Source organism: Ochotona curzoniae, unplaced genomic scaffold (genome assembly GCF_017591425.1).
Source record: "Ochotona curzoniae isolate NIBS_2020 unplaced genomic scaffold, NIBS_Ocur_1.0 contig_908, whole genome shotgun sequence".
Lineage (NCBI taxonomy): Eukaryota > Metazoa > Chordata > Mammalia > Lagomorpha > Ochotonidae > Ochotona > Ochotona curzoniae.
The window spans coordinates 16719177-16745846 of NW_024466607.1; the positions used below are offsets into that span (position 1 = coordinate 16719177).

At 42.3% G+C, this 26670-nt stretch overlaps 1 protein-coding gene across 4 annotated transcripts in view; it reads right to left on the minus strand.

The window, feature by feature from the left end:
- DCAF1 (DDB1 and CUL4 associated factor 1) overlaps positions 1-26670 on the minus strand; it is a 66372-nt gene that overhangs the window by 10973 nt on the left and 28729 nt on the right. For 3 of the 4 annotated variants that reach the window (XM_040994551.1, XM_040994550.1, XM_040994549.1), the window contains exons 7-22: positions 24488-25000; positions 24126-24227; positions 21282-21440; positions 18959-19138; positions 18291-18500; positions 16500-16669; positions 13146-13270; positions 10805-12068; positions 9794-9992; positions 9266-9348; positions 8770-8854; positions 4925-5158; positions 3594-3687; positions 2807-2911; positions 920-993; positions 455-556 (exon numbers count right to left, since the gene is read on the minus strand). In XM_040994551.1, coding sequence (XP_040850485.1) covers positions 455-556; positions 920-993; positions 2807-2911; positions 3594-3687; positions 4925-5158; positions 8770-8854; positions 9266-9348; positions 9794-9992; positions 10805-12068; positions 13146-13270; positions 16500-16669; positions 18291-18500; positions 18959-19138; positions 21282-21440; positions 24126-24227; positions 24488-25000 — 3699 coding nt within the window. Of the gene's footprint in view, positions 1-454; positions 557-919; positions 994-2806; positions 2912-3593; positions 3688-4924; positions 5159-8769; positions 8855-9265; positions 9349-9793; positions 9993-10804; positions 12069-13145; positions 13271-16499; positions 16670-18290; positions 18501-18958; positions 19139-21281; positions 21441-24125; positions 24228-24487; positions 25001-25102; positions 26666-26670 lie in introns of those variants that run through there. The other variant, XM_040994552.1, reaches the window with a different exon arrangement.

The window sequence follows — 26670 nt, forward strand, 5'->3', positions numbered from 1 at the left end:
AATATGCCATAAAATCAAGAAATCCTAAGCCAAAACTTTAAAACTTCTAAAACTTTAAAAACTTCAAAAACTTTTGAAACTTTTAGACCAGTTCTGTAATCTACACCCTCAGCAGCATGACTGTTGCACTTTGTGTTGACACTGGAAAACAGAACTGCTTACCCTGAAACCATTACAAGGGTACTGGTTCCAAGGATGGGATAAGTAACTCTGAAACAAAATCAGAGGTGGGTAAGCTGCAAATTGAGGTACAAATGTCCCAGATAGGATATTTCCAGTACTAGTTAAAATCTTTTACGAACAAAATTTCACTTTCTTCTGAGGTTCAGTGACCAAAAACTCAGGTTTCAAAATACAGCAATATTTGTGTGCCTTAACCACTGCCCCTGCCCCAATAGCAACAATACAACAACTTTCATAAAGAAATGCTGCTGAGCAGGAAAGAATCACTGACCTGGTCCTCTTCTTCATCTTCATCCTCAGCCAGCCGTTGCCTGCCAACTTCATACAGCCTGCACACGGTGTCCATGTTCAGAGCATCCATGCTGCCTTGATTCTGCAACCAAACACCCAGGCCACAGAGATCAATTAGTGTTCAGAAGGCTCACAGTCACACCTCAACTGTGACTGGCAGCCATTATTTTAACCCTCCAAGCATCAAACTTCCATTAATGTAAAACTCCTACACAGACTCTGAAAATATTATGCCTGGAACTTAGACAGCCATGGGACAAACATGCTTGGACAGGGAGGGGTATCACAAAGGAGAGTCCTTTATTCTTTTTCTTATACTGCATTTCTCAATAGAACCATCAGGATGCAGCAACCTTAGAACTATATCCAACAAAATGCCAGCAATGTGATTTCAAAATGATCCTGAACATCAGAACAAAAACAGAGCCTCAGCAACCCTCTTTACCTCAATGACGGCAAGATAGCAATCTTTGGTGTCTGTACACAAATCAAAGATGTTCCGTTTCACATCAATGGTCGCTGGGAAAACAAAATGTAGCAAAAGTGAGATCAGGGCTGTTGCTGAGACCCTAAAACCAGCTTTTCCTTCAGGGCAGGTGCAGGGCACAGTAGGGATGCCTGCACCCTTCATCGCAGGGCCTGCACTCGGATCCAGCTTCCTGTCAATGTGCACCCTGGGCAGCAGATGACACTCCAGCACTAGGGTGCCTGCTACCCAAATGTGACCGAGGAGGGAGTCTGGCTCCTGGTTTCCACCCGTCCCAGCCATGGTTGTTACAGCATTTACAGAGTGAGGCAGTGGATAGGAAATATCTCTGCCTTTCAAATAAAATGGGCCCGACATGATGGCTCAGTGCCTAAATCCTACCCTTCCAAGCACCAGTATCCCAGGTGGGCACCAGTTTTGTGTCCCGGCTGTTCCACTTCCCATCCAGCTCAATACCTGTGGCCTGGGACAGCAGGTCTGAAGCCTTGGGAACCTGCACCCACATGGGAGACATGGAAGAAGATACTGGCTCCTGGCTTCAAATCAGCTCAGCTCCAGCCCTTGCAGCCTCTTGGGGAATGACTCATAGGATGGAAGATCTTTCTATATCTTCTTTGCTCTGTAAATCTGATCTACCTTTCTATTCAAAATAAATGAATCTTTTTTTAAAAAAATGTTTTAAACCACCTGCTCCTCTTCTAGAATGCTAGGGGATTGTTCATCAGCACCTGCATAACTGCTTTGCCTTCAAATCAAAATGCCAATGCTCTCTATAAATAAAAAGGATTAGTGTGTGTGTGTGCTTTAAAGATTTATTTACTTACTTGAAAGGCAAAGTTACAGAGAGAGAAGAGAGACAGGAGAGTGATCCTCCACCTGCTATTTTACTCTCCAAATGCCCACAACCAGTGAAGCTGTGCCAAGCCAAAACCAGCAGCCATCCCTGAGCCTTTTCTGCATTTCCCACAAGGTCAAAGAAGCCCAAACACTTGAGCCATTCTGCACTGCTTTTGAAGGCACGTTAGCAGGGAACTAAATCAGAAGTGGAATAGTCTGAACTCAAACTGAGGTCCACATGGGAATGCCAGCACTATAAGTGGCATTTTAACATGATATACTGCAAAGGATCGTAAGGAGACTGAAGCTGTGGCATAGTACACTAAGCCTCCACCTGCAATGCCAGCAACCCAAATGGGTACCAACAGCTCCACTTCAGATTCTAGCTCTCTGTCAATGACCTTGGAAAATAGCAACGAATGGCCCAAATGTTGGGCCCCTGAACCCACACGGGACACCAGGAATAGCCTCCTGTCTCCTGGCTCAGGCAGGCTTGGCTCTGGCTATCGTGGCCATCTGGGGTACCAACAGATGGAGGATCTTTCCATCTCTCTTCTCTCTGTAAGGTTCACAGCCTCTGCAGGACTTTTTTTTTTTTAATAAAGATTTATTTATTTGAAATAGAAAGGCAGAGAGACAAAGAGGAAGAGAGAGAGGAAGATCTTCTATCTGATGATTCACTCCCCAAACAGCCTCAATGGCCAGAGCTCTGCCAATTCAAAGTCAGGAGTCCAGAGCCTCTTCCAGGACTCCCACACAGGTGCAGGGACCCAAAGCTCTGGGCTGTGCTTGACTGCTTTCCCAGGCTGCAAGCAAGGAGGTGGATGGGAAGTAGGGATGCCAAGACATGAACCGGCACCCATATGGGATCCCAGTGCTGCTTGCAAGGCGAGGGCTTTAGCCACTAGGCTACCAAGCAGGGTACATGCAAAGGCCTTTTAATTTAAAAGACTCTGAATGGACCCCAAAACATGACAAAATGGACAATGCCTGCCTATTCGCACTTACCTATAGGTTTGTAGTCAGTTGCATTAAATGTTCGGAATGATGACCCAAAGGGGCTCTTCATCCTTTCTTCCATTAAGTCATCTTCATCATCTGCCTGCAACATAGCTAGTTGGGAGAGAAGGGAGTGGGATGCAAGATCAGAAATATTCCTTATTCCTTATTCAAAGGTGCAAAAAACGTTATCAGCTAATGAACACTTCATTGAGTTCCCTTACAAGAAAACTGCCAGTAATTACTTCCTTTCATGGTACCCTTGCACAGCCACTCAACCTATCATTTAATTCCTGATAGTGACAGAGCTGAATATTTGCATACTAAGACGACATGCAGAGTTTATGTTTACAATGATACATGCAGGAAATCACTGCATCAAATTTCTTTCTTTACAAGATTTGTGAACTTGAAAGTCAGTTGCCCTTCACCCTAAGTCACAGGTGGGCACCATCCAGGCTATGGGCTTTATGTACCCTGTAAGTTTATACAAACTGCCCCTGCCAAGGCAACCACAGGCAGGACTCAAAATGCAATAGATCTACAGAAGGTTATTTTAAGTTGATACTTTTGTATGGCACACAAATGATTTTTAAAAACATCTTAATGGCTCTTGGGAGAAAAGGCTCCCCGCTCCTGCCCTAAATCAACAATTTCACCTGTTTTATCACTAGCAGCCACAAGATTTTTTAGTTCACAACTTACAAATGCTTTCAAGTTCACAAGTGAAAGATATTTCTAAAAAATGATGTAACAAATCAACTGATTTGTATAGATAAAGTAAAAAATCTGTTACCTCCATACATCACTGTCCCTGTATGGTTGAACACCACACGACACTGATCCAAAGCAGGAACAGTGTGTAAAAGATGGAAAGTTCGAAGGTCCCACTAGGAGAAAGAGTGGTCAAGGAAAATTATTTTTCACAAAACCTCTTACATAAATTTACGAAGGAAATTGTAAGCTATGTTTTTACTCCTGCTAGTTATTGATACTTTTTCTTTGGAAAGGTGGTGGAGGGGGGAAGAGAGAATGGAGACAGAAACAGGAAAATATCTCCCTAAAATGGCTCACTCCCTAAATGCCTACAGCAGCTGGGGTTCGGCCTGGGTGAAAGATTATTAAGGCCACCATGATGGCACAACTGGTTAATCCTCCACCCCCAAGCACCAGTATCCCACATGGCCACTAGCTGGTGTCCCCATCCAGCTCCCATTTGTGGCCTGGAAAGCAACGGAGGATAGGCAAGTCTTGGGATCCTACATGAGTATAAGAGATCCAGAAGAAGCTCCTCATTTTGGATCAACTCAGCTCCAGCCGTTGTGGCCACAGAGGGAGTGAACTAATGCACAGAAGGGCTTTCTGTCTATCTCTATCTTCATAATTCTATTTTTCCAAAAAAAACATGTAAAACTTTTTTTAAAAATGTTCATGAGCAACCTTTCCCTTGATAGTAGCATTTAAATTCCCTCTGATGTCTAGCAACTGATTTCTATAGAGCAAATAAAGATAAGAGAATGATCAATCCAACACCTGGAGATAAGGAGGCAAGAATCCACCTGGCCATTCTTCCCAATGTAGAAACACACTAGTGAAAGTCACTCGGAGGACCTGGCATGGTAGCCTAATGGCTAAAGTCCTCGCCTTGCATGCACCAGGATCCCATTTGGGCGCCAGTTCTAATCCCAGCAGCCCCACTTCCCATCCACCTCCCTGCCTGTGGCCTGGAAAGCACTAGAGGACAGTCCAAAGTCTTGGGACCCTGCACCCGTGTGGGAGACCTAGAAGAAGCTCCTGACTCCTGGCTTCGGATCAGCACAGCTCCGGCCATTGTGGCCACTTGGGGAGTGAGTCAGCAGACAGATGATCTTTCTCTCTGTCTCTTCTTCTCTCTATATATCTGACTTTCCAATAAAAATAATTCTTTAACAAAAAAAAAAAAAAAAGAAATCACCAGGAATTTTTAACCAACTAACATGTGCAGGACTTAACACTCCAACCAAAAGGATAGGCATCCTCCCACTACCGCCAGTATGGCTCCTCTAACCAAGGATTTATGGGCAGAGAAAACAAATTATTTCTATACCACAAACCACAAATCAGGTGGAAACCAAGTGAAAAGGATACAATCTCAGTATTAATGATGACTTCCAGCCCATTCGGATGGAAAACGCCACTGATGTTCATGTTGAATTTATCGAACTTGTGGATGGCCTGTGCGGAGCGGACATCCCAGAGGACGCCGTCATTTAAGACAAGATCATCTGTAGGATTGAAGGTGGCACAGTTCCTCTTGTAGTTGTTAGCAAGATCTGGGTTAAACAGAGTCAACACCTTGTTGCCAGTCTGAATATCATAAATCTTTATAGAGAAGAAGGGGTGGGAAGAGAAAAATCAGAACAATCCATCCTTGACAAATTTATAGAAAAACTGTAAAATAGCTATTTCATGCTTTCTGATCCCAATCCCCTCCCCCAAAACAAATTACAAAAGCTCTAACAGTATAAAACAACTGGAACATAGGAAGACCACACCCACTAGGCAAATTGTATTTTGGCTCCCATCCAAAGACTGAAAAACTTCTGTTTCACAAGTAGGAAAGTGAAAAGTAAAACCGCATTAGAGATAAGAAAACTCTCTTCCTCTTTTCAGGAACATAAAATGTTTCAAAGATTAAAACAGAAACTCTTTATACAGATCCGATCAAGTGGTGACTGCCCACCGAACACCCTAAGAGTCCCTGTGCAGAAGCAGCAGCCATGAAACACTCTTTTCTTAAAATCACCAATGTACTACACTTTAATCCACCTTACTTAGTTTCCAAAATCTACAATTAACAGTTCATGGAAGAGACTAGATCTTCCCATCAGTTTACAGGTCTGCTACGGCATTTCCAATCTTTAAAACAATCTTTTTCCCCCTCTGATGTAGGAGAAAAAAAATAAGAAAACATTCCAAGAAAACAAACAAATCTAGACCACGGGACAACTAGCCAGGTCTCTTAAACAGTCAGTCAAGAGAACCAGAGAAATGGGTCTTGGATTTTAAAACATTGGACATAGCGACCAAATGAAGTATGTGAATTTTAGCTAGTTAAAACAAAGTTTTTGTTTGTTTTTTATTTTTTATTGCAAAGTCAGATATATACACAGAGGAGGAACGACAGAGAGAAAGATCTTCTGTCTGCTGATTCACTCCCCAAGTGGCTACAATGGCCAGAGCTGAGCTGATCTGAAGCCAGGAGCCAGGAGCTTCTTCTGGGTCTTCCACCCAGGTGCAGGGTCCCAAGGCTTTGGGCCGTCCTCTAGCGCTTTCCCAGGCCATAAGCAGAGAGCTGGATGGGAAGCAGGGCTGCCAGGATTAGAACCGGCGACCATGTGGGATTCTGGCATGTTCAAGGCGAGAGCTGCTAGACCACAGGCCCAAAAGTTGTTTTTGGTTTTCTGTTTTGTTTTTGTTTTAAGTCAAACACATCAAGAATAACCAGGGGGCCCGGTGTGGTAGCCTAGTGGCTCACATTCTCTCTTTGAATGTGCCATGATCCCATATGGGTACCCGTTCTAAATCCAGCAGCTCCACTTCCCATCCAGCTCCCTGTTGTAACCTGGGAAAGCAGTTGAGGATGGCCCAAAGCCCTGGGACCCTGCATCCACGTGGAAGACCTGGAAGAGGCTCTGGCATCTTGGCTTTGGATCTGTTCAGTTCCAGCTGTTAAGGCCACTTGGTGAGTGAATCAACAGATGGAAGATGTTCCTCTCTGTATACCTGACTTTCCAATCAAAATAAAATAAATCTTTAAATAGCATTAAAAAGCAGAAATAATATTTCAAAACAGAACAACTAGGAAAACTGAGTCTGGGCCGGACACTAGATAATACTTGCGAATTACTGTAATTTTCTTAGTTTGCAGAAATGATCAAGTAATAAAATGCTTTTATTTTAAAAGATAAATGCTAGGTCATGTCTGTAACTTTCAAGTAACTCAGAAACATATTTACACAGAGCATATGATGAAATATTAAATTGGTGAATCTAGGTGATGAAGCCACGCACTAATTTTTCCATGTATTTATAGTCTATTTTAGTATTTTCAAATGAAAAGCTGAGGGAAAATCTCCCTCTATCACCCCCAAATTCCATTAAGCTATTTATTACCCTACTTCTCTGCTCTGCTTTCTCAACAATATACTTCAAAAAGTGATGGCATTCAGTGTGCCCATTTCACTTCTCTTATGAAGCCTCTATAGCCAGGACTGTCTCAGCAGTGTGCAAAATTACTTTAAAAATAAATAAATAAATAAAACAAAAGCCAGGACCTGGAGCTCCATCCTGGTCTCATGGGTGGCAGGCCAAGGGCTTGTGCCGTCAACTCCTGCCTTTCCTGGTGCAATAGCAGGAAGCTGCAGGGCATGTGGAGCCATCAGGAGTTGAACTGGCACTCCAATATGGGATGCCAGCCTAACCACACAACCCCAGCCCCAGAACTGCTTCCTGATAAAGTTAAAACAACCTTCACACTGTTAAAAGTTATTTTACGGGGCCCAGCGGCGTGGCCTAGCGGATAAAGTCCTCACTTTGAACATGCCGGGATCCCACATGGGTGCCAGTTCTAATCCCAGCAGCTCTGCTTCCCATCCAGGCCCCTGCTTGTGGCCTGGGAAAGCAATCGAGGATGGCCCAGAGCTTTGGGATCCTGCACACAACTGGGAGACCTGGAAGAGGTTCCTGGTTTCCAGCTTCAGATCGGCACAGCACCTGCCATTGAGGTCACATGGGGAGTGAATCATCAGACAGAAGATCTTTCCCTTTGTCTCTCCTCCTCTCTGTATATCTGACCTTGTAATAAAAATAATCTTTAAAAAAAAAAGTTATTTTACAATAACCAGTTCTCAACCTTATACAACTCAGTAATTTCTGACTTCACTGATCAATCTTTCCTTAAAAAAGTCTTCCCTTGGTCTCTACGCTATCTTTTTCTTGGAGTTTCCATTTGCCTTACTGCTCATTTATCAAGACTCCTCCCTAATTTGGCAACTTCTAATACTGGCAGATGACAGGGCACACCTCTTTTCTCTAGTCCCTTGTTCTTATCCAGGTTCATGACTATAATCACTACTGATATGTGCACAATTCTACTAATTTTCACTTTATCCAAGATTTCTCAACTCCAAATCTGTATAATTCTGAACAAATGTCATTATATAAAACCTCAGGACTATGGCTTATTACTTCCCATGGCTTCCGTGCCTATCTGCATTGTGCCGGGCTTAATATCTTCCTGTCTTTGAACATCTGTGGTTGCCTCTCTCACAGAAACCAGTCATTCTTCGGAAATTTTATATTCAGTGACAAATCTGCCATCCTCCTATTGTCCTCATCTTCCTCAGAAGAAAAGCCAAAAGTTCCAACTACCTCCTACAAGATGTTTCAGGGTACATACTCATTACTGACCTCAGCTCTTATGCTTTCCTCTCCCTCCCATCTCCCAAATAGGGCTGTTTCCTGGCCATTCCCTGTTTGTTAGAATACTACTATCTAGAAATCTGCCTGATAGTCCAAAGTCCTTCAAGGCTATGCTTAAACATTCTCCAACCAGTGAAGCTTACAAACAAGGTCCTGACCACACCACCAAGCATTTCCTTCCTCTTAATCTACCTCCTTCTCCAGCCAACTTAGGCCCCATACAGTCCCATGAAGGCAATGACTTTGTCTTACTCAATACTTGGCGAAAAGTCAGTATCTGCTGTGCAGGTGAGACCTTCCTCAAACAGCCAAACTAAGTTCACATTCAGTCCTTCCACATTTTTCCCACAGAGCTTAAAATACGTTAACATACTTTCCAAGTTTAACTAGATAGAACATCACTGTACAATTTCTAGATACCCACTTAAGTCCTCACAATTAGTCCAGAACACTTCAGCACTGACAAATGGGCAAAACAAACTGAAAGCAGTGGATTCTTAAGCACTTACATGGGCAATGTCCCCCTTTGTGCCTATGACCCGATCCTGAGAATGCTTACTGAATTCAACATAGTGGTCTTCTGTGAAGGAATGCCTACGGACAGACACAAGCACTAAAATGTCATACGTTGAGGACACACTCCCACACACTCTCCAGCCTCTTATGCTTTGGCTCCCACAGAGGAAACAATTACACATTTAGATTAAAAAGAACAGTCCCTCCATCAGTTCGTCTCAGCAGACCCTTGGTTGAAAAATGGTCACAGGGCACATGTGCCTTTCAAATACCAGAGATGAGCGCACAACTGTCTGCTGTGAACGTAAGAAAGTAAACAGATGGCCATTTGATTAAGAATCTGCTGACCAATTCAAAGTATATACTTTGAGAGCCTCAAACATGGAGGTTAGCAATCACAGCATCCCTCTTTCCCAAAGAACCAGATGAAAGTGATATAAATTATGTAATTAAACATAAAGACTGTAGGCTGCAAGAGCAGATACATACTTCATATCAAACACTGATTTCATTCCCCAAAGTGCAGACAAAGGCTGGCTCCAAGTAGCAGATGTCAGCAGCAAGGACCCGTCCTGAAAGAAGGCCCGAGGAGGGGAACCGTGTGTTGACATACATGCAGAGGGAGATATCTACCATTAGTATTTTAAAAATATGCGCATAAAAGCATTACTGGATTAAAGACAAAACAGAACTCTCAGGAACCAAGACATAATCAGAAGTCACTAGAATTTAAATACAGGTACTTGTAGTATACTAAAAGACAATATATTTAGGAAAGTATTACTATTATATCTTTCTGAATGATTAAAATACAATTTCAAACAAAGGGAAAAAAACTTGGAGAAACAAAGATGGTTCTCTCAATATGTAGCCATATTCCTCAGTTTCCCCTTAGGGTCTACTGGATTTCACCTACACTTTCAAAGCAAGACCACTTCAAAAGAAACCCCGTTAAAAGGGGAGTTCATCAACCCATCTTAGAACAATTCAGAGGACCCAGGAAGAAGGGACCCTCACCCTGGAAGGTTCAAGGTGTGTGATGGCCGAGTTGTGACAGTTGTAACTGGCCTCCTCCTGTCCACTGAATACATTATACAGCTTCAGCTGCCCTGTGCAGGTGCCAAGCATTAAGAATCGCTCCCGTGCCGAGAACGCACAGCAGGTGAAGCCACTCTCATCTTCATTGGCTTCCCGGAACACTGAAATAGGACGGAATCTAAACAAAACAAAAGAAATTCAGAGACAAAGAAATGTGCTGTCACTCAGAACAGGAAAACCTTGCTCGGAGGATTTAGGTCTAAAGTACAGTCTTTAAAATACCACAATCCAAAGCTTCCTTTTCAATTAAAATGAGAAAGGGACTTCCATTCACAGATTTAAATAACAAAAATTGCACTCCTTTACAACTGTGATCTCTTTTCCAGAGATTAAAGAATCACAATATTAAGCAGGTACTTAGTGCATGCTGGTCCAGATGACCACATTCCATATCAGAATGCCTGTTCTGACTACCTGCGAATGCTCACTCTGGGAAGCAGAGAAGATGGGAAAGCCACAGACCCCTAAACCAGATTGAGTTCCTGGTGGCTGGCGAAGCTTCAGCTGTGGCAGGTATTAGGGGAGTGAACAAACAGGTGGATCTTTGTTTGTCTCTATGCCTTTCAAGTATATGTTATTTACATATATATAGTGTGTATACATATGTGTGTGTATGTACACACACAAGCACACACACTTTAAATTCAAAATAGGAGGCAACCTGAACCAGCACTAGACCACTTATGGGGTGCTGATTGGAAAGCATGAGCTCTCTAGGGATGATAATGCAATATGCAAGTAATGCCACTAATGACAAAGAACTCCATGGTAAACAGAAAGTGACCACAGATTGCTTATGTATTAAAGTGACAGTTATTTCAGAGCAAGAAATGACTATCTAGACTAGCCACTCTATGCAGGTGCTGTCCCAATACCTTGATTTAAATAGAAATATAATTCCAATTCCAAAGATGAGAGAGGACCTCTTACCTGCTAAAGATAAGGTGTCTATCAAAGCATCCACCATCTACCCCTCCATACTTTGGAAATGATGCCCTGCGGTTTAGCCTTGAGGTAAAATTTATTGGCGCTTGTCGCCTCTGTTTTGGCTCAGGACACTGGTGAGGAGTAAAGAGAGAGAAAGGTGGGCAAGTGGCAACCGGGTTCTTGCAGCGAGCATGTTGCTCCCTAAGATATTCTGTGATGATACTGTCCAGCGTAGGTGGGGAAGGAAGATGTCTGTCCAACTGTTTTTTTATGGCTGGGCTTTGGCTATAGGCGCCATGGTCCGACTTTTGCCGCAACACTCTGATTTTCCTGCCATTGCAAGGTGACGGTCTCTCTCTGATAAAACTGATCCTACCAATCAAAGGGGAGTTGCCTGCATACGATGGTCCAGGCAAAGCTAGTGAACCCTGAGGCGGCCGTGGTTGAGGATGGACAGTGGGGGCAGATGGGGCAGAGGCACCCACAACAGCATGGCTGCCTAGTCGAGTTGCAATGCCATTGGCAATTCGAGGGGTTCGGGGAAGAGAGACAGGTGAAGCAGCAGCAGTTACTGGGGTAAATGCAGAAGAATGGGAGGCAGCAGTCATGGGCAGGTCAGCCTCCTTTGTCAGCACCGTTGCTGTTTCTCCTAGCCCTTTAGAAATGAGATGGTTTCGTATCAACAGAAGCAACTCTTTCTCGGGAAACGAGATCCTTGACTGTGCAACAACATCCGCTTTCTGCAGGCGTGCTAGAGACACATCTGTGCCAATGAGTAGTGGCTTTCCTGACACCCTTTCAATGAGCTCAGCGGCATACTTGCAGAACTTGACATGGTCACTGCGCTTGTCCTGTAACACAGGCTCCTTCATCAGCTGCTGGATCTGGCAGCTGCTGAAAAGGGGCAGTTTGCTGATGATCTGCCGGACAGTACTGCTGCGAGAGAGGCCCACCAGAGCCTTGCAGGCCAGGGCACGGATCTGGTCTGCATCAGTGATGGGCATCTTAATAGAGAGTAAGGACAGGAGAACCTTGATGCCATTGTTGGACTGCACCACATTCCACATCTTGGCCAGGGTGTGCTCACTGCTTTTGGGGGTCTGAGGCAGCTTCCTCCGAGGAGTTCCAGAGATAAATTTGCCAATACTGGATATGCGGTTATCTGGGCCACACACACAATTGATGATAATTTGAAGTGCTGACTTCTGAATTTCAGCATCATGGATAAAGAACTCACCCTCAGCCACTCCCAAAATAATGCTGATACCTAATGGAAGGGGAAAAAAAGTCATATCATTCCTTATAAAACTCATGATCGACTTCAATACTCTGAATCAAAAGGTTCCATTTACATTATTTTGGTCTTCTTCTAAAGAAGAAACTACAAAAATGTTTAAAGTAGGGCCTGACGGTGTGGCCTAGCGGTTAAAGTCCTCGCCTTGAACGCGCTGGGATCCCATATGGGTGTCGATTCTAATCCCGGCAGCTCCGCTTCCCATCCAGCTCCCTGCCTGTGGCCCGGGAAAGCAGTCGAGGACGGCCCAAAGCTTTGGGACCCTGCACCTGCGTGGGAGACCTGGAAGAGATTCCTGCTTCTGGCTTCGGGTCGGCATAGCATCAGCCGTTGTGCTCACTTGGGGAGTGAATCATTGGATGGAAGATCTTCCTCTCTGTCTCTCCTCCTCTCTGTATATCTGACTTTGTCATAAAAATAAATAAATCTTTTTTTAAAAAATGTTTAAAGTATAAGGAACTGTTTGTATAAAATATAACCAATATCTCCAATACTTCCCCTGTCCACCTCAGCATCACCCACACCAAGCCCCTAATCTTAATAAAGTATATCTCAAAGTCTATTTTCCTTTTGTGCAAGATCATTTTTACCCATTTTCAGTTATCTGCCACTATTTTTTTGTTAATATTCACACTGCTTCCAACATGGGGGGAGGGTTGTGGAAGGGGTGGGGGGAATCCCAGTGCCTATAAAACTGTATCACATAATACAATGTTAATAACAATTAAAAAAATAAAACTTAAAAAAAAATATTCACACTGCTTAAGTTTTTACTATCTATCCCAAACCACTTTTCTCACAAACCTTGCTTGTCCAAAATGCATACAGTTTTCAGGAATGCAGAAAAGCCTGTACATTAAAAAATCCAAGTGTACTCACATGACTCCCTTTACAGGAAATCTGTATGGCACTACTAGCAAGTCAATGGCAAGATCCTTCCCCACTATCATGAGTTCTAACATCCCCACATAAGTTCAAGCAAATTACCATAACAGCAAAGGAAAGCAAAGCCAGGCCAAGACCCAACAAGAGTGGCAAGGTATCACTTACCCACAGTGGAGACAGTAGAGCCAGCCTCATCTAGCACATCCACAGATTCTGCCAGCTGGAGCTGGATTTTTGGCACCACGGTGAGAATAGCCAGGACATCCAAGGCAAAGCGCACAGTATCATTCCTGGACAGCAAGAATAATTAGTCAAAGGGAAACTAAAACACAGCCACAATAATAACAGCTTATAGAAAGATACAAAACAGATCAGAACCACTACCTGTGTGGCTCTATTCCTAGCCATGCAGCAAGAAATTTTTAAGTCACCATGACAGAACTTTTAACTCCCACTGCTAAGATTAAAACCCTACTCAATGCTAGTGTGCATTGAGAAAAGTGTTCCCAAACTTGGCAGGAGTAGAACTTAGGATACTCTTTCTAAAAACTAATCTGGAAATAAGAGAAAATATTCTTAATACCTCTGGCAATCTGCCTAAGGAAATACTAAGTTCAAAGAACCCAGCATTGTGGCATAAAGCTGCCTCCTGCATCAGTTCCTTTCGTGGCCAACTCAACTCTGATGAACCAAAGCCCAGGAAGAGTAGAGGAAAGCCCAAACGCTTGGTCTCCTCCCACCCACACATAGGAGATCCAGAGGAGGCTCCTGGCTCCAGCCTGGTCCAGTTCCAGCTGTTGCAGCCATCAGTGGAGTGAACTAGTGGATGAAAGACCTCTCTGACTCTTCTCACCACTACAATGCAAAATAACTGAATTTTAGGGGAAAAAAATCACAAATAAATGTTTAAAATATGTAACATCAATAACTGCTAAGCATAAGAAGAAATCAAAGTTGCCAATATACTGGAGTTGGGAGAAGAAAAGGTTATGAAAATTTTACAGTTTGGAAACATCCAATAAATAGAAAAATGTAAACATCATGGAACCTATGTTCCACACATTATATCTTTAAGAACTTTCAAAAGGAGTTTGGTTCATGGTGCCATTTATTAAAGAATACGCAACAAAAAAAGACATTTAGTGTTCATCAATGAAGGCAGACACTGCAGTAAAGAAACACAGTGATTTAGGTTAAACACAAACATGAATGTTAAAACTACAAAAATGGAAAGGGCCTGGCATAGTAAAGTCCTCGCCTTGAACGTACAGGGATCCCATATGGGTGCCAGTTCTAATCCCAGCAGCTCCACTTCTCATCCAGCTCCCTGCTTGTGGCCTGGGAAAGCAGCAGAGGACGGTCCAAAGCCTTGAGACCCTGCACCCACGTGGAAGACCAGAGGAGCTCCAGGCACCTGGCTTTGGATCAGTGCAGCTCGGGCCACTGCAGCCACTTGGGACATGAATCATCGGACAGAAGATTTTCCTCTCTTTTCTCCTCTCTCTCTATATAACTTTTGAATAAAATATTTTTTAAAAATGAAAAAAATAAAGTTGCAAAAGATGCATGTAAGAAAATATTTGCCTAATTTAGAAAAATAGAAAGCAAAACTGCATTAACAGATATAAATACATAACTATATATGCATAAAACCATAAACAGAGAATACACTCCAATTCTGAAGATTATTTCAGACAGACCAAAAAGGAAAGAAACTGAAAAAGCAGCAAATACATAAATAAATCAATCTTGGCCACAGGACAAGCTGCTATGTAGATATATTTGCTTAATCTTTATATCTTTAAATATTATGAAATATTTCATTTAAAGCATGGTTACTGGAGAGAAATTTTCATTTCTCTTTGTAAGATTCTATTCATGCCATGGTGGAAATAAACATTTATTGTGTTTTTTAAAAATAATATTAAATTAAGTGTATAATACAAACAAAAATTTCCCAGTCAAAAATATACTTTAGGGCCTGGCGGCGTGGCCTAGCGGCTTAAGTCCTCGCCTTGAACGTGCCAGGATCCCATATGAGTGCCGATTCTAATCCCGGCAGCTCCACTTCCCATCCAGCTCCCTGCTTGTGGCCTGGGAAAGCAGTCGAGGACGGCCCAAAGCTTTGGGACCCTGCACCCGTGTGGGAGACCTGGAAGAAGTTCCTGGTTCCCGGCTTCAGATCGGCACATCACCGGCTATTGCCACTCACTTGGGGAGTGAATCATTGGATGGAAGATCTTCCTCTCTGCCTCGCCTCCTCTCTGTATATCTGACTTTATAATACAAAATAAATAAATCTTTTTTAACAGCAATCTTTTAAAACCTATTTACAACCTTCATAGCTATCTTATGCTTTCAAATATATTTTAAGCAGTTCTCCAAGTAAAATAATAGCCTACTTATTTTCAGCACCTAAATCAGTGGTTCTCAAAGTTTAGTCTAGAGACTTAGGGGTCTCCAAGACGCTTTCAGAAGGTCCAAAGATGCTGCAATGTCAAGTTATTTTCACTGCACATAATACTAAGATGTTATTTCTTATCTTCTCACAAGTACGCAGTGGCTCATCCAGAGGCCATGTGATGGGTTATGTCTCAAAAAGACTGAGTAAAGAAAACATGAGCTATCAAACCAAACATTTTTTAAAACTTGCTAAAATCGTGTTTCTATTTTGGAAATTTTAAAAAATGTTGACATACAATGGGTTCACATTACTCCTAAATATTTTTACATTTTCTCAGTTTTGATTTCTAACACAGAAAACATCTACAGACCAAGCATAGAAACAAAACACCTTTAGAGTTCCCAATAATTTTTAATAAGGTAAAGTTTCCAAGACCAGAAAAGTTGAGAACACTACTCCAAAAGTACTCCCACTATATATAATATCTTGGGATTTAATAAACAAGGTACAGCTACCCTAAATAAAGCTCACTAGAGAGGGAAAGAAGGAAAGAAACTACTGCTTACACATTTTATCACTACCTTTTCTTTATACCATCCTCAAACAAAACCCATCCAATATCCTCATTATATAAGCTACCCTTTTTATGACTCCTGTCCTTTTCAGCACACTGATTGCTCTTAAATGGACTGTGAAAATTCAACAGTGTTTTGAATTTCAAGATAAAAAGCTTTACATGAAAGTAAAATAAACATTGCATATGGCTGTCAAATAATAACAAGATATTTACAGTACGACAGATCACTGCACTCCAGTCTGAAGGCAGGACTGCAACCGCAACTCCACAGCTACAGCCATCTAAGTTATTCAACTTCTAAGAGTATAGATGTTATAAAGGCCTACTAAGCAATATTTATAATCACTGAGTCTATATATACATGCACACACAAGTACCTTTAAAATGCGTTCATGTTTAATCTAGTTTCTCAGATTCAAGTCTAAAACTTCAAATTAACTCAAGAGAAATTTATCACACACCATGTGCAAACCAGTATCAACTTTACAAAAGCAGTAAGCAGAATGGAACTTCATTTGAAACTTCTCTCAGATCCCACCTTGCATAATATGTCTTCCAGTTGCAGGCAATTGAAATGAGCTGCAGCAAGAGTTGCACACAGGACAGTTTGAGGAAGACTTCAGCTGGTTCCCAGTACAGCTGTGCTGGGCCATACTCTATCAAAAACTCCATCATCTCCACAATCTGTTCATGGGTATATGAACATGCCTGGGAGGAGAGACATTATCATTATATCCAACTCTATCATTCCCCACTTACTTTCTTAAACACAGTTCACTGGTCAACAGATTTTCATTAATAACAAAGGTAACAATAAATCTCAAATTCTACAATTCTAGAATAAATAGTCCTTACGTTAAATGGCTATGTAATGTTTCACCTTTTATTGTATAACCTAAAAAGTGTGTATCACAGCCACAGAGAGAATCAAGCACCACGTAATTGATAACTTTTCAATTTGTCTCTTTTAAATCATAAAGGTGCTTTTTTTTTCTTTCCTTGGCAGGACCTTGGAGATGGCCTAGAGCCTAAGCCAAATGCCAGGGCCCGGGGCCATCCCCACATAAGGGGTTGCTTCCTCTACACTAAGGCTACAACACGTAAAGGCAGACATGTTTTATCGACCTATTGATTCTCTCTGAAAGTTACTACTAGATAACCATCAGGAAGACGCAGACCAGGGGCCTGGCATCAGGATCCTAGGCATGCCATACCCACGGCAAGCCAATGCAGCAGCAACAGAAAAAGCCCAACAACTTCAAGAGTGACAATGTGTGTGTGGAGTTGAGGGTGTCACAGACCTCCCCCACCCTATATACTACAGTTTGCCTACCTGTCAACCAAATGACCCCTTTCCCAGGCTGCACTGACCCTCACCTGAGACTGAAGGGTAGCATCAGATAAACACTCCATCCAGAGGCTCATAAGAAGCCAGTCAACGCAAAGGGACACACTTTGCTTCCCCATGAATGTAAGATGAAAGTAGAAACATTGGATCTGGACCAATAGCCTAGTGGTTATCCCTCGTATTGCATACACCTGGATCCCATATGGGTGCTAGTCTATGTCCGGGTACCCTACTTCCCATCCAGCTCCCTGCTTGCGGCCTGGGAAAGCAGTTGAGAATGGTCCAAAGCTTTGGGACCCTGCATCCACATGAGACACACAGAAGAAGCTCCTGGTTCCTGGGCTTTGGATCGGCTCAGCTCCAGCTGTTGTGGCCACATAGGGAGTGAATCATCAAATGAAAGATCATTCTGTCTCTCTCTCCCTCTCATTGTAAATCCACCTTTCCAATAGAAAATAATTTACTTTTATTGCAAAGTCAGATATATAGAGAGAGAGGAGGACAGAGGGAGAGGAAGATCTTCCGTCCAATGATTCATTCCCGAGTGTCTGTAAAGGCCAGTGCTGCGCCGATTCGAAGCCAGGAGCCAGGAATCTCCTCTGAGTCTGCCACATGGGTGCAGGATCCCAAGGGCTTGGGCTGTCCCAGAGTGCATTCCCAGGCCACAAGAAGGGAGGTGAATGGGAAGTGGAGCTGCCAGGATTAGAACTGGGGCCCATATGGGATCCTGGCACATTCAAGGCGAGGACTTTAGCTGCTAGGCCACCACACCGGGCCCAAAATAAGTAAATCTTAAAAAAAAATTGGGAGCAATCTAAATCTGTAAGGTTTACTTATGTGTCTACATTCAATTTTTTGTTTCCAGTCAGGACAAGTATCACCCAACATAATGTGTATCTCAGAGACTCCACAGATCTGAATATGAGCTTCAGGCCAAGATGTGACTGGGAGCACTAACAATTAAGAACTATATCTTCTCACCTTGTATGGGGGTTGAGGATGAACAAGAATGCCACCCTCGGTCCTCTGAAGCGACTGCTTTACTTGTTCCAATTTAATGGCCAGGTGAGCTTCAAAGTACTTCCGCAAGGCCATGCAAGTATGTTTCCCAGTTTGCCGGCTAGCAAATATTTCATCATCACTCAGAAGGGCACCTTGATCTTCCAAATTTAGAATCTCCAAAGTACTAATCTAATAAGAACAAGGTGAAAGATTTGAGGGATTCAGTAGGAATAAAAAACAAAAGCACACACAAATTTGAGAGAATTGCCAAATAACCAAGTGTTTCTATATTTTTACCATGCTAATAGCAGCTAGATGAAAGCACAACTACAAACCCATATCAAAAAGTAACAGAGGTTTTAATCACATAGAAAGACATAGATATAAAACTGCAACTTAATAAGATAAAAATTTCAAGAGTAAGTCCTCGTATAATGAGAACCAAGGTAAAAATACAATGGCCAGAGAATTCTCCAACCACTAAGGAGGAAGCAAAACAAGGAGGCAGGAAAAAGACTTTACACAACGAGTAAGAACAAAACTCATCCAATCACAAGCTTCCTCTCCAAAGAGGTGCTACTGAAGGGCAGTGCACATACGCAGTGCTCCTACTCGGAAGTGCAAAGAAGCTTCTGAAAGAAACTCACCAAATTCACCAGACGACGAAGACCATCGTAGCGGTCAAAGAGCTCCAAGACAGCCCGAAATGAGAAACAAATTGAGAAAAACATGGTAGCATGGCAGCATCCTGAGGCATGAGAACATTCCATTAACCACAGAGTATAGTTCACCACATCAGACAGAACGTTGTGTGGATGCATGCAAACCTGCAAAATATTGAAGCAAAACATATATATATATGCATATATATACACATTTTTTTTTAAAAAATTGGGGGCAAAGGAGCCTTTAGAAAAGATTTTTAAAAAACTCTCAAGTACAGGTTGGTATCTTTGCAAGCTACAATGATCACTCTTGGTCAAGCCATTCTTGAAGTTACAATTTAACAACATAATCCATTCAAATCTGCAAACTATCCAAATTAATTCAACATATACTTACTGTCAACACATATATTCCACATTTAATGCTCACAGTGACTGCTATATAGGTTTTAGATTCCTACTTCACAGATGAGGAAAAGGTTCCAAAGTAGGAGACGTCACCCAAATCATAAAAATGGCTACATTTACTAATATGACTGATAACTAACACTCCTGATACTAAACCTTTTCTAATTCTGCCTTTACACACATAGTAGCCTCTGGTACTTGCAGTGCGTTAGGCTGGCACCTGTGGAACTAGCATCCCAAATGGTCAACCCTTTCAGTCCCAGCTACTTCACTTCCAATGCAGCCCCCTACTAGTGTGTCTGGGAAGGCAGCAGCAGATTCTTGTCCTCCTAGAATCTGGCTCCTAGGACCCAACACAATGGCCTGGTGGCTGGGGTCCTTGCCTTGTATGTGCTGCGACCCCATTTGGGTGCCGGTTCATATCCCAGCTGTTTCACCTTCCTTCAAACTCCCTGCTTGTGGCCTAGGAAAGCAGTCAAGGACAGCCCAGAGCCTTGGGACCCTGCAACCACAATGGAGACCCAGAGGAAGATCCAGGCACCTAGCCTCAGATCAGCTCACCTACGGCTATGGCTACGACTTGGGGGGTAAACCAACAGATAGAAGATCTTTCTCTGTGTCTCCTCTGTTCTCTGTAAATCTGACTTTTCAATGGAAATAGTAAATCTTTAAAAAAAAAAAAAAGAAAAGAAAAGAAAGAGGGGGGCCCAACACTATAGCATAACAGCTAAAGTCCTCGCCTTGAAAGTGCCCGGGGTCCCATATGGGCACCGGTTCCAATACTGGCAGTCCCACTTTCCATCCAGCTCCCTGCTTGTGGCCTGGGAAAGCAGTCAAGGACAGTCCGAAGCTTTGGGACCCTGCATCCATGTGGGAGACCCGGAAAAAGCTCCTGGCTCCTGGCTTCAGATTGGCACGACTCCAGCCGTTGCAGCCCCTTGGGAAGTGAATCATCGGACAGAAAATCTTCCTCTCTTTCTTTCCTCCTCTCTGTATATCTTGCATTCCAATAAAAATAAATAAATCTTTTAAAATATCTGGCTTCTGGGGCCCGGCGTGGGGGCACAGTGGTTAAGGTCCTCGCCTTGCACGCCCGGGATCCCATATGGGCGCCGGTTCTAATCCCAGCAGCCCCGCTTCCCATCCAGCTCCCTGCCTGTGGCCCGGGAAAGCAGTCGAGGACGGCCCAAAGCTTTGGGACCCTGTACCCGCGTGGGAGACCCGGAAGAGGCTCCTGGCTTCGGATCGGCATAGCATCAGCCATCGCGCTCACTTTGGGAGTGAATCATCGGATGGAAGATCTTCCTCCTCTCTGTATATCCGCCTTTCCAATAAATATCAAATAAATCTTTAGAAAAAAAATCTGGCTTCTGTTCCCACATGGGAGATCCAGAAGCAGCTCCTAGCTCTGGATCGGTCCAGCCCTAGCAGTTGCAGGCATATGGGGGAATGAATCAGCAGATATAAGGTCCCTTTCTCTGTAACTCTTTCAAATAAATAAAATAAACTATTAAAAATGGGCCCAGAGCTGTAGCCTAGTGGCTAAAGTCCTCGCCTTGCATGTGCTGGGATCCCATATGGACACCAGTTCATATTCTGGTATCCCTATATTTCATCCAGCTCCCTTCTTGTGGCCTGGGAAAGCAGCAAAGGAAGATCCAAATCCTTGGGACCCTGCATCTGCATGGGATACCCAGAGGAAGCTCTTGGTTTCTGGCTTCAGACTTGCTCAGCTTCAGGAACTGCAGCCACTTGGGCAGTGAGCCAGCAGATGCAAGATCTTTCTCTCTCTCCCTTCTCTGAGAATATACTTTTCCAATAAAAATAATTCTTTAAAAACAGAGAAACTATCTTCTATTCAACCCCATTCCCATATACCTAAATGGACTGTACTTACTCTTTCCATGGCATCCTGATTGTAAGACAAGTAATACAAGCACATAGATACACCAGTTGCAGCCATTGAAGGACGAGGAATTTCCAGCAATTTCTGTACTCCACCATGAGCAACAAATTCTGTGGCAAATTTGTTATGCAGCAGGAGAGAAGCTAAGTGCTAAACAATAAGGACACAATTACCACCAAACAATCCAGAAAAAAAGTACATCTCTTGACAGAATATTAAGCTGCTAAATCTAAAGAGTTTTCTAGGTAGACAGGCACCTCTTCACAACTTCATTTAAACAAAAAGCTCTTTTAAACGTAACATTTCAACAGTTTTTAAGAAACGAAGTGTTGCCAACCCTCTCACTTCCTTTATTACAATCAGCTCCAACTTCTAGCTATGGCTCAGCATTAGCTGAAATTTACCTTCTTTTAAACTGATTTTCAATATATTCCCAAAAAATCGTGAGCAAACCACGGAAACCGGAAAATTTTTCAAACTAACCAGTATGCACTTTCAACAGATCTTTAACAGATTTATGTTAACTTTCCATTTAATTCCTTCAAGTTTATCTGGGAGGTCCAATCTGTACAATTTTCAGGGACAGATGACTCTGAATTCAGCCCAATATGGACAAAGCCCTAAGAGAAAGAGGACTGTTCTTTCTGTGTCCCATTCAAAGGTTATCTTGCAGGGATAGATAATACAAACTTGCAATTACATGGTTTGATAGCCATACCAAGTTGATCAAGGTCAATGGCAAAATCATTTTTAGAAATTCTCTCCACATCGAGACTCAGGCTAATTCTCACACATAATTCATGTCCCCTCTTCTCTTATTACCGTATTTTTTGGTCTGCTCCACAGCCTCTTTATCCTTCCATCCAGTCCTCCCTCTGAAAAGCAACTGAAGCTCCCCTGTAACACTTGGGGAGATTTCTCACGTCACTACCACAAGATAGTTCCACTGTTACTATGGATTAATGAGGAAGCAAAGATCAAGCAGCCTTGACCTTTATTAAGAATCATCTCCAGACTTTGCTCACTATCACCTACAACTCAGCTTACCTCATTGCCATTGGCAGAGATTCTGCCTATTCACTTATTTCGCTTGCCTACATAAAGTCCAGTTTCTCCTCAATTTATTATTTTAATCTACTTTATTTGTACTAACTTTGATACCCATATCTTCTCTTCAACCACTGCGTCTTCCTTCTAAACAAATGGCACAGCTCTTTCTACAGTCTTCCTGTAGGAAGGGTCTCTTTCATGATTTTCCCCTTTTACCACTCAAGACTTTACATGGAAGCAGCTAAACAATAACATTCTTCAAAAACTTGCAGAAATAGTAATGTCAATCTGTCTACTGTGTCTTGTTTTAAAGTGAAAATGAAAGTACTACCTTCAGGTACCTGAGACACACCTCTGATTTCCAGCTTTGTCTCACGTTCCGAGCATACACATGAATGTATACATAGACCCCCACCTACACCCCCACACCTCAAATGTAGGGATATATGTTGCTCCAAGTATGTCTGGCCTCCCTCATATGTAAAATTTCTGGGGTCTGAAAGGCATATCACCTTAGTTCTACTGCATTTCAGTAACTTCTAAAACTGTACTGTTCAAGGAAGTAGTCAATGGCCATCTGTTACTAATTCCACTGAAATTAGAACTAAATAAATTCAAGGCACTAGCTACATTTCAGGTATTCCAGAGTCAAAAATGGCCAAGAAGTTACTGCACTGACCAAGGCAGATACGTACTATCTCTAACATCATAGAACACTCCACTGAACAGCACAGCTCTGAAATAGCAACACTGAAATTCTGACTTACCCAACGAAATGAGCTGGCATTGTGGAGCACCAGGCTGAGTCACAGCCTGTGACACAGGCACATCAGTGTACTAGTTTGAGTTCCAGTGTCCCAATTACCCTCCAGTTTCTTAATGTGTCTCTATAATTTTTCATTTCTCTTCAGTAATAAGAGGTTACTCCTAGCTCAAGAGCTACCATACCTCAACATTCAACTGCTAGTAAGTCTCATCACTCTACCTAATGAGCATGTTTCATTGGCTTTAGTCTGTCGCATCTGGCAACAGGCACACCCTCAGCAATAAAACCACAGATGTTATTTGTCAAAACATGTTAAGAGCTTCTCAGTAAGGAAAAAGCTCACTAGGGCCCAGTACAATAGCCTAGTGGCTAAGTCCTTGCCTTGCATATACCAGGGTGCCATATGGGCACTGATTCTAAACCCGACTGCTCCACTTCCCATCCAGCTCCCTGCTTGCTATCTTCAAGTCCTGAGACCCTGCATCCGTGTTAGAGACCCAGAGGAGGCTCCAGGCTCCTGGCTTTGGATTAGCTCTACTTCAGCCATTTCGGCCACTTGGGAAGTAAACCAGTAGAAGGAAATTCTCTCTCTCTGTATCTCCTTCTCTCTGTAATCTGTCTTTCCCATTAAAAAAAATAAAGAAGGGCCCAGCTCAGTGGCCTAGTGGCTAGTCTTCGCCCTGAATGCACCGGGATCCCACATGGGCGCTGCTTCTAATCCCAGCGGCCCCACTTCCCATCCAGCCCCTTGCTTGTGGCTACTTGGGAATGCAGTCAAGGACGGCCCAAAGCCTTGGGACCCTGCACCCGTGTGGGAGAAAGGAAAGAGCTCCTGGCTCCCAGCTTCGAATCAGCACAGTACCGGCTGCTGCGGTCACGTGGGAAGTGAATCACTGGACAGATCTTCCTCTCTGTCTCTCCTCCTCTCTGTATCTCTAACTTTGCAATAAAAATAAATCTTTAAAAAGAAAGAAAAAAAAGAAAAAGCTAAGCAAATGAATAGTTGTGGAAAATTTTACCTTGAGGGCCTCGAACGTAAGCAAGACATCATTAGTCTGCTTCAGATCAATATAGAACATCATCAACTCTCGTGATCCAAGCTGCATGAATATGGGAAGTAGCTGAAATGAAGAGCAAAAACAAGTATTAAATTTTGACTTTTCACATATTTCCTATTTCCTTCTTATGACCAAGTAATATTGAAGAAATGAGGAACCTCACCTCTTCTCACTTATAAACATTTAAGCACACTCTGGTCAAGCCAACTTATCACAGGTGATCTACATAAGACTTAATAGGTTTGAAGGAGATTTTTCTGAGTAAAAACATACTACTAGAAGTAAAGTATATACATAAACTGAAGTGTGAACGGTGCTCTTACCTCCTGATATTCTCCTAGAGGAGTTAAATATTGAAGAATGAGTCTCTGCTCAATGGCAGGAGTCATAGGATAAAGGGTGTAATTGGTGCCAATCACCCAGGGGGACATTTCTGACCAGCTGCTATTAGAAAGCTCAACAAACATGCGATCTGGATCAGAAGATGAGAACCCCAACTTCTGCTTGGCTTTCCTAAAGTTCTCCCTGTCACCCTGTTTTGCTGACTTGTTTTTCTTCAATCCTCCTTCCTCCAATTTGGTTGCAGAGTTTACTCTACTACTGGTCTTGTGGCTTGAATCAAGATGAAAAGAGATCTCCACATCTCCAGAAGCTTCTTCTTGCTCTCCATCCACTACATTTCCTGCTATGTCGCCATAATCCATATCCACAGCTTCCTCGTCCAAAGGCAAAAGGGGTTCAGAAGAGAGCTTCCGTGGGCTGGGACGTCTGTTTTCTTGCCGCAAGGCTACTTCCTGAAGCTGTAGCTCCCTCAGTCTTCGAAGCACTATTGCCACCTATCAGCAGATATTGAGTAAAAGGAGTTATCTCTTACACATCTTTACTTAAATAACTCTTAATAAATAATTCTTATTTCCACTTAAGAAGTGGATACTCACGCATTAGTCCAATGTCTAGTATTAGATTTGATAAATATAGACTTGAGTTCTATAATCTGATGAAATAAACAACAGCCTGAAAGTCTTGCCCCCATAAAATCTTCCAGAAAACCTAAACCAGAAGATTTATATGTAAAACACATCATTCACAAATGATCTCTTTGGGTCAAGTGGGGCTGGACCATCATATCTGAAGAGGCAGAAACTAGACATGGTCATGACTTTTAAAAAGTTTCTTCAAACATCAAACATGAAGGCTTTTCAAACTTTTAGCTAGTGCAAGTTGTATTCTGTTAAACACTGTCATCTCTAGCGTGTATAATAACAGAGTTTATTTTTCAAGTTCACTTTTAAAATTACTTTCTGGGCCAAACCCAAAAGGTGGCATTGTGCTTTGTTTTAAAGAGATATATTATGTCTTCAACTTTGATACTACATTGAAAAACAAATTAGAATGAAAGATACACAAAAGGGCAGACAGATGGTTATGTAACAAAGCATAGTAAAATGCTCCTGAGTTAACTGGTATATTAATGATTGTTCACTATAAAATTCAGCTTTGCTACATGAGTACTTAAAAAATTTGTGAGAACATTTAAAGGATGAGTTTATAATTTTTAAAACCATATATACATGGAGTACTCTAAAAGTTCACATAAAATGTCTATTATAAAAAAAAGCCATGCACAATGTTAAAATTTTTAACTGAAAAAAAGCACCTTTTAAAATTTCTTATTGATTTATTTGAGACATCTCCTAATAGTCCAGTAGAACATATACTTAACAGCTGATCAGCCTTTTAAGCCCATTTATCGGAGAGTATAGCACTGCCATTCACTGGTTCATTCCTCAAAAGCTCTTAACACCTGGGACTGGACCAGGGCTGAAGCCAGGAATTCCATCCAGGTCTCATACAGAGGCAGAAACTCCATTATTCAAACCTTCTTTCCTGCTTCCTAGGATCTGTGGCAGCAGGAAACTAGAGTCAAAAGCTGCAGCTGTGTATCAAACCCAGGTAGTCCAACAAGGGATGCTGGAATTTAACTGCTAGGCTCTACATACAAGAAGTACCTTCTAATTCAATTTTCTACAATGTATGATGTCATGCATCATGCAGCAAAAAGTAAGGCATGTCAACCTCCCATGTTGGAGCACCAACTGAGACCCAACTGTTCCATTTTCAATACAGTTCTACAAATGGGAGTGGGAAGGCAACGGAAGACGGCCCAAGAACTACCACCCATGTAGGTGACCCAGATGGAATTTCTGGCTCCTGGCTTCAGGTTTGTAAAGACATAGCCATGTCTGCAGCCATTTGGAAAGTAAATTAGTTTATGAAAGCTAGTGCTCACTCTCTAATAAATAAATATTAAAAATATTCTTTGACAAAATGAAAAATACCTATTTTCAAAGTTTAGAGGTAAAACTGAAACTCATAGAATATAACCTTGGAGAAATGACACTGTAAGCCATACTTCAGTACAAGGTAGTAAACAGAATCTACATCTTCAGATTTAAGTAGAAGGTAAGAAGTTGGGAATATTCTCTCATATTATACAAAAATTCAT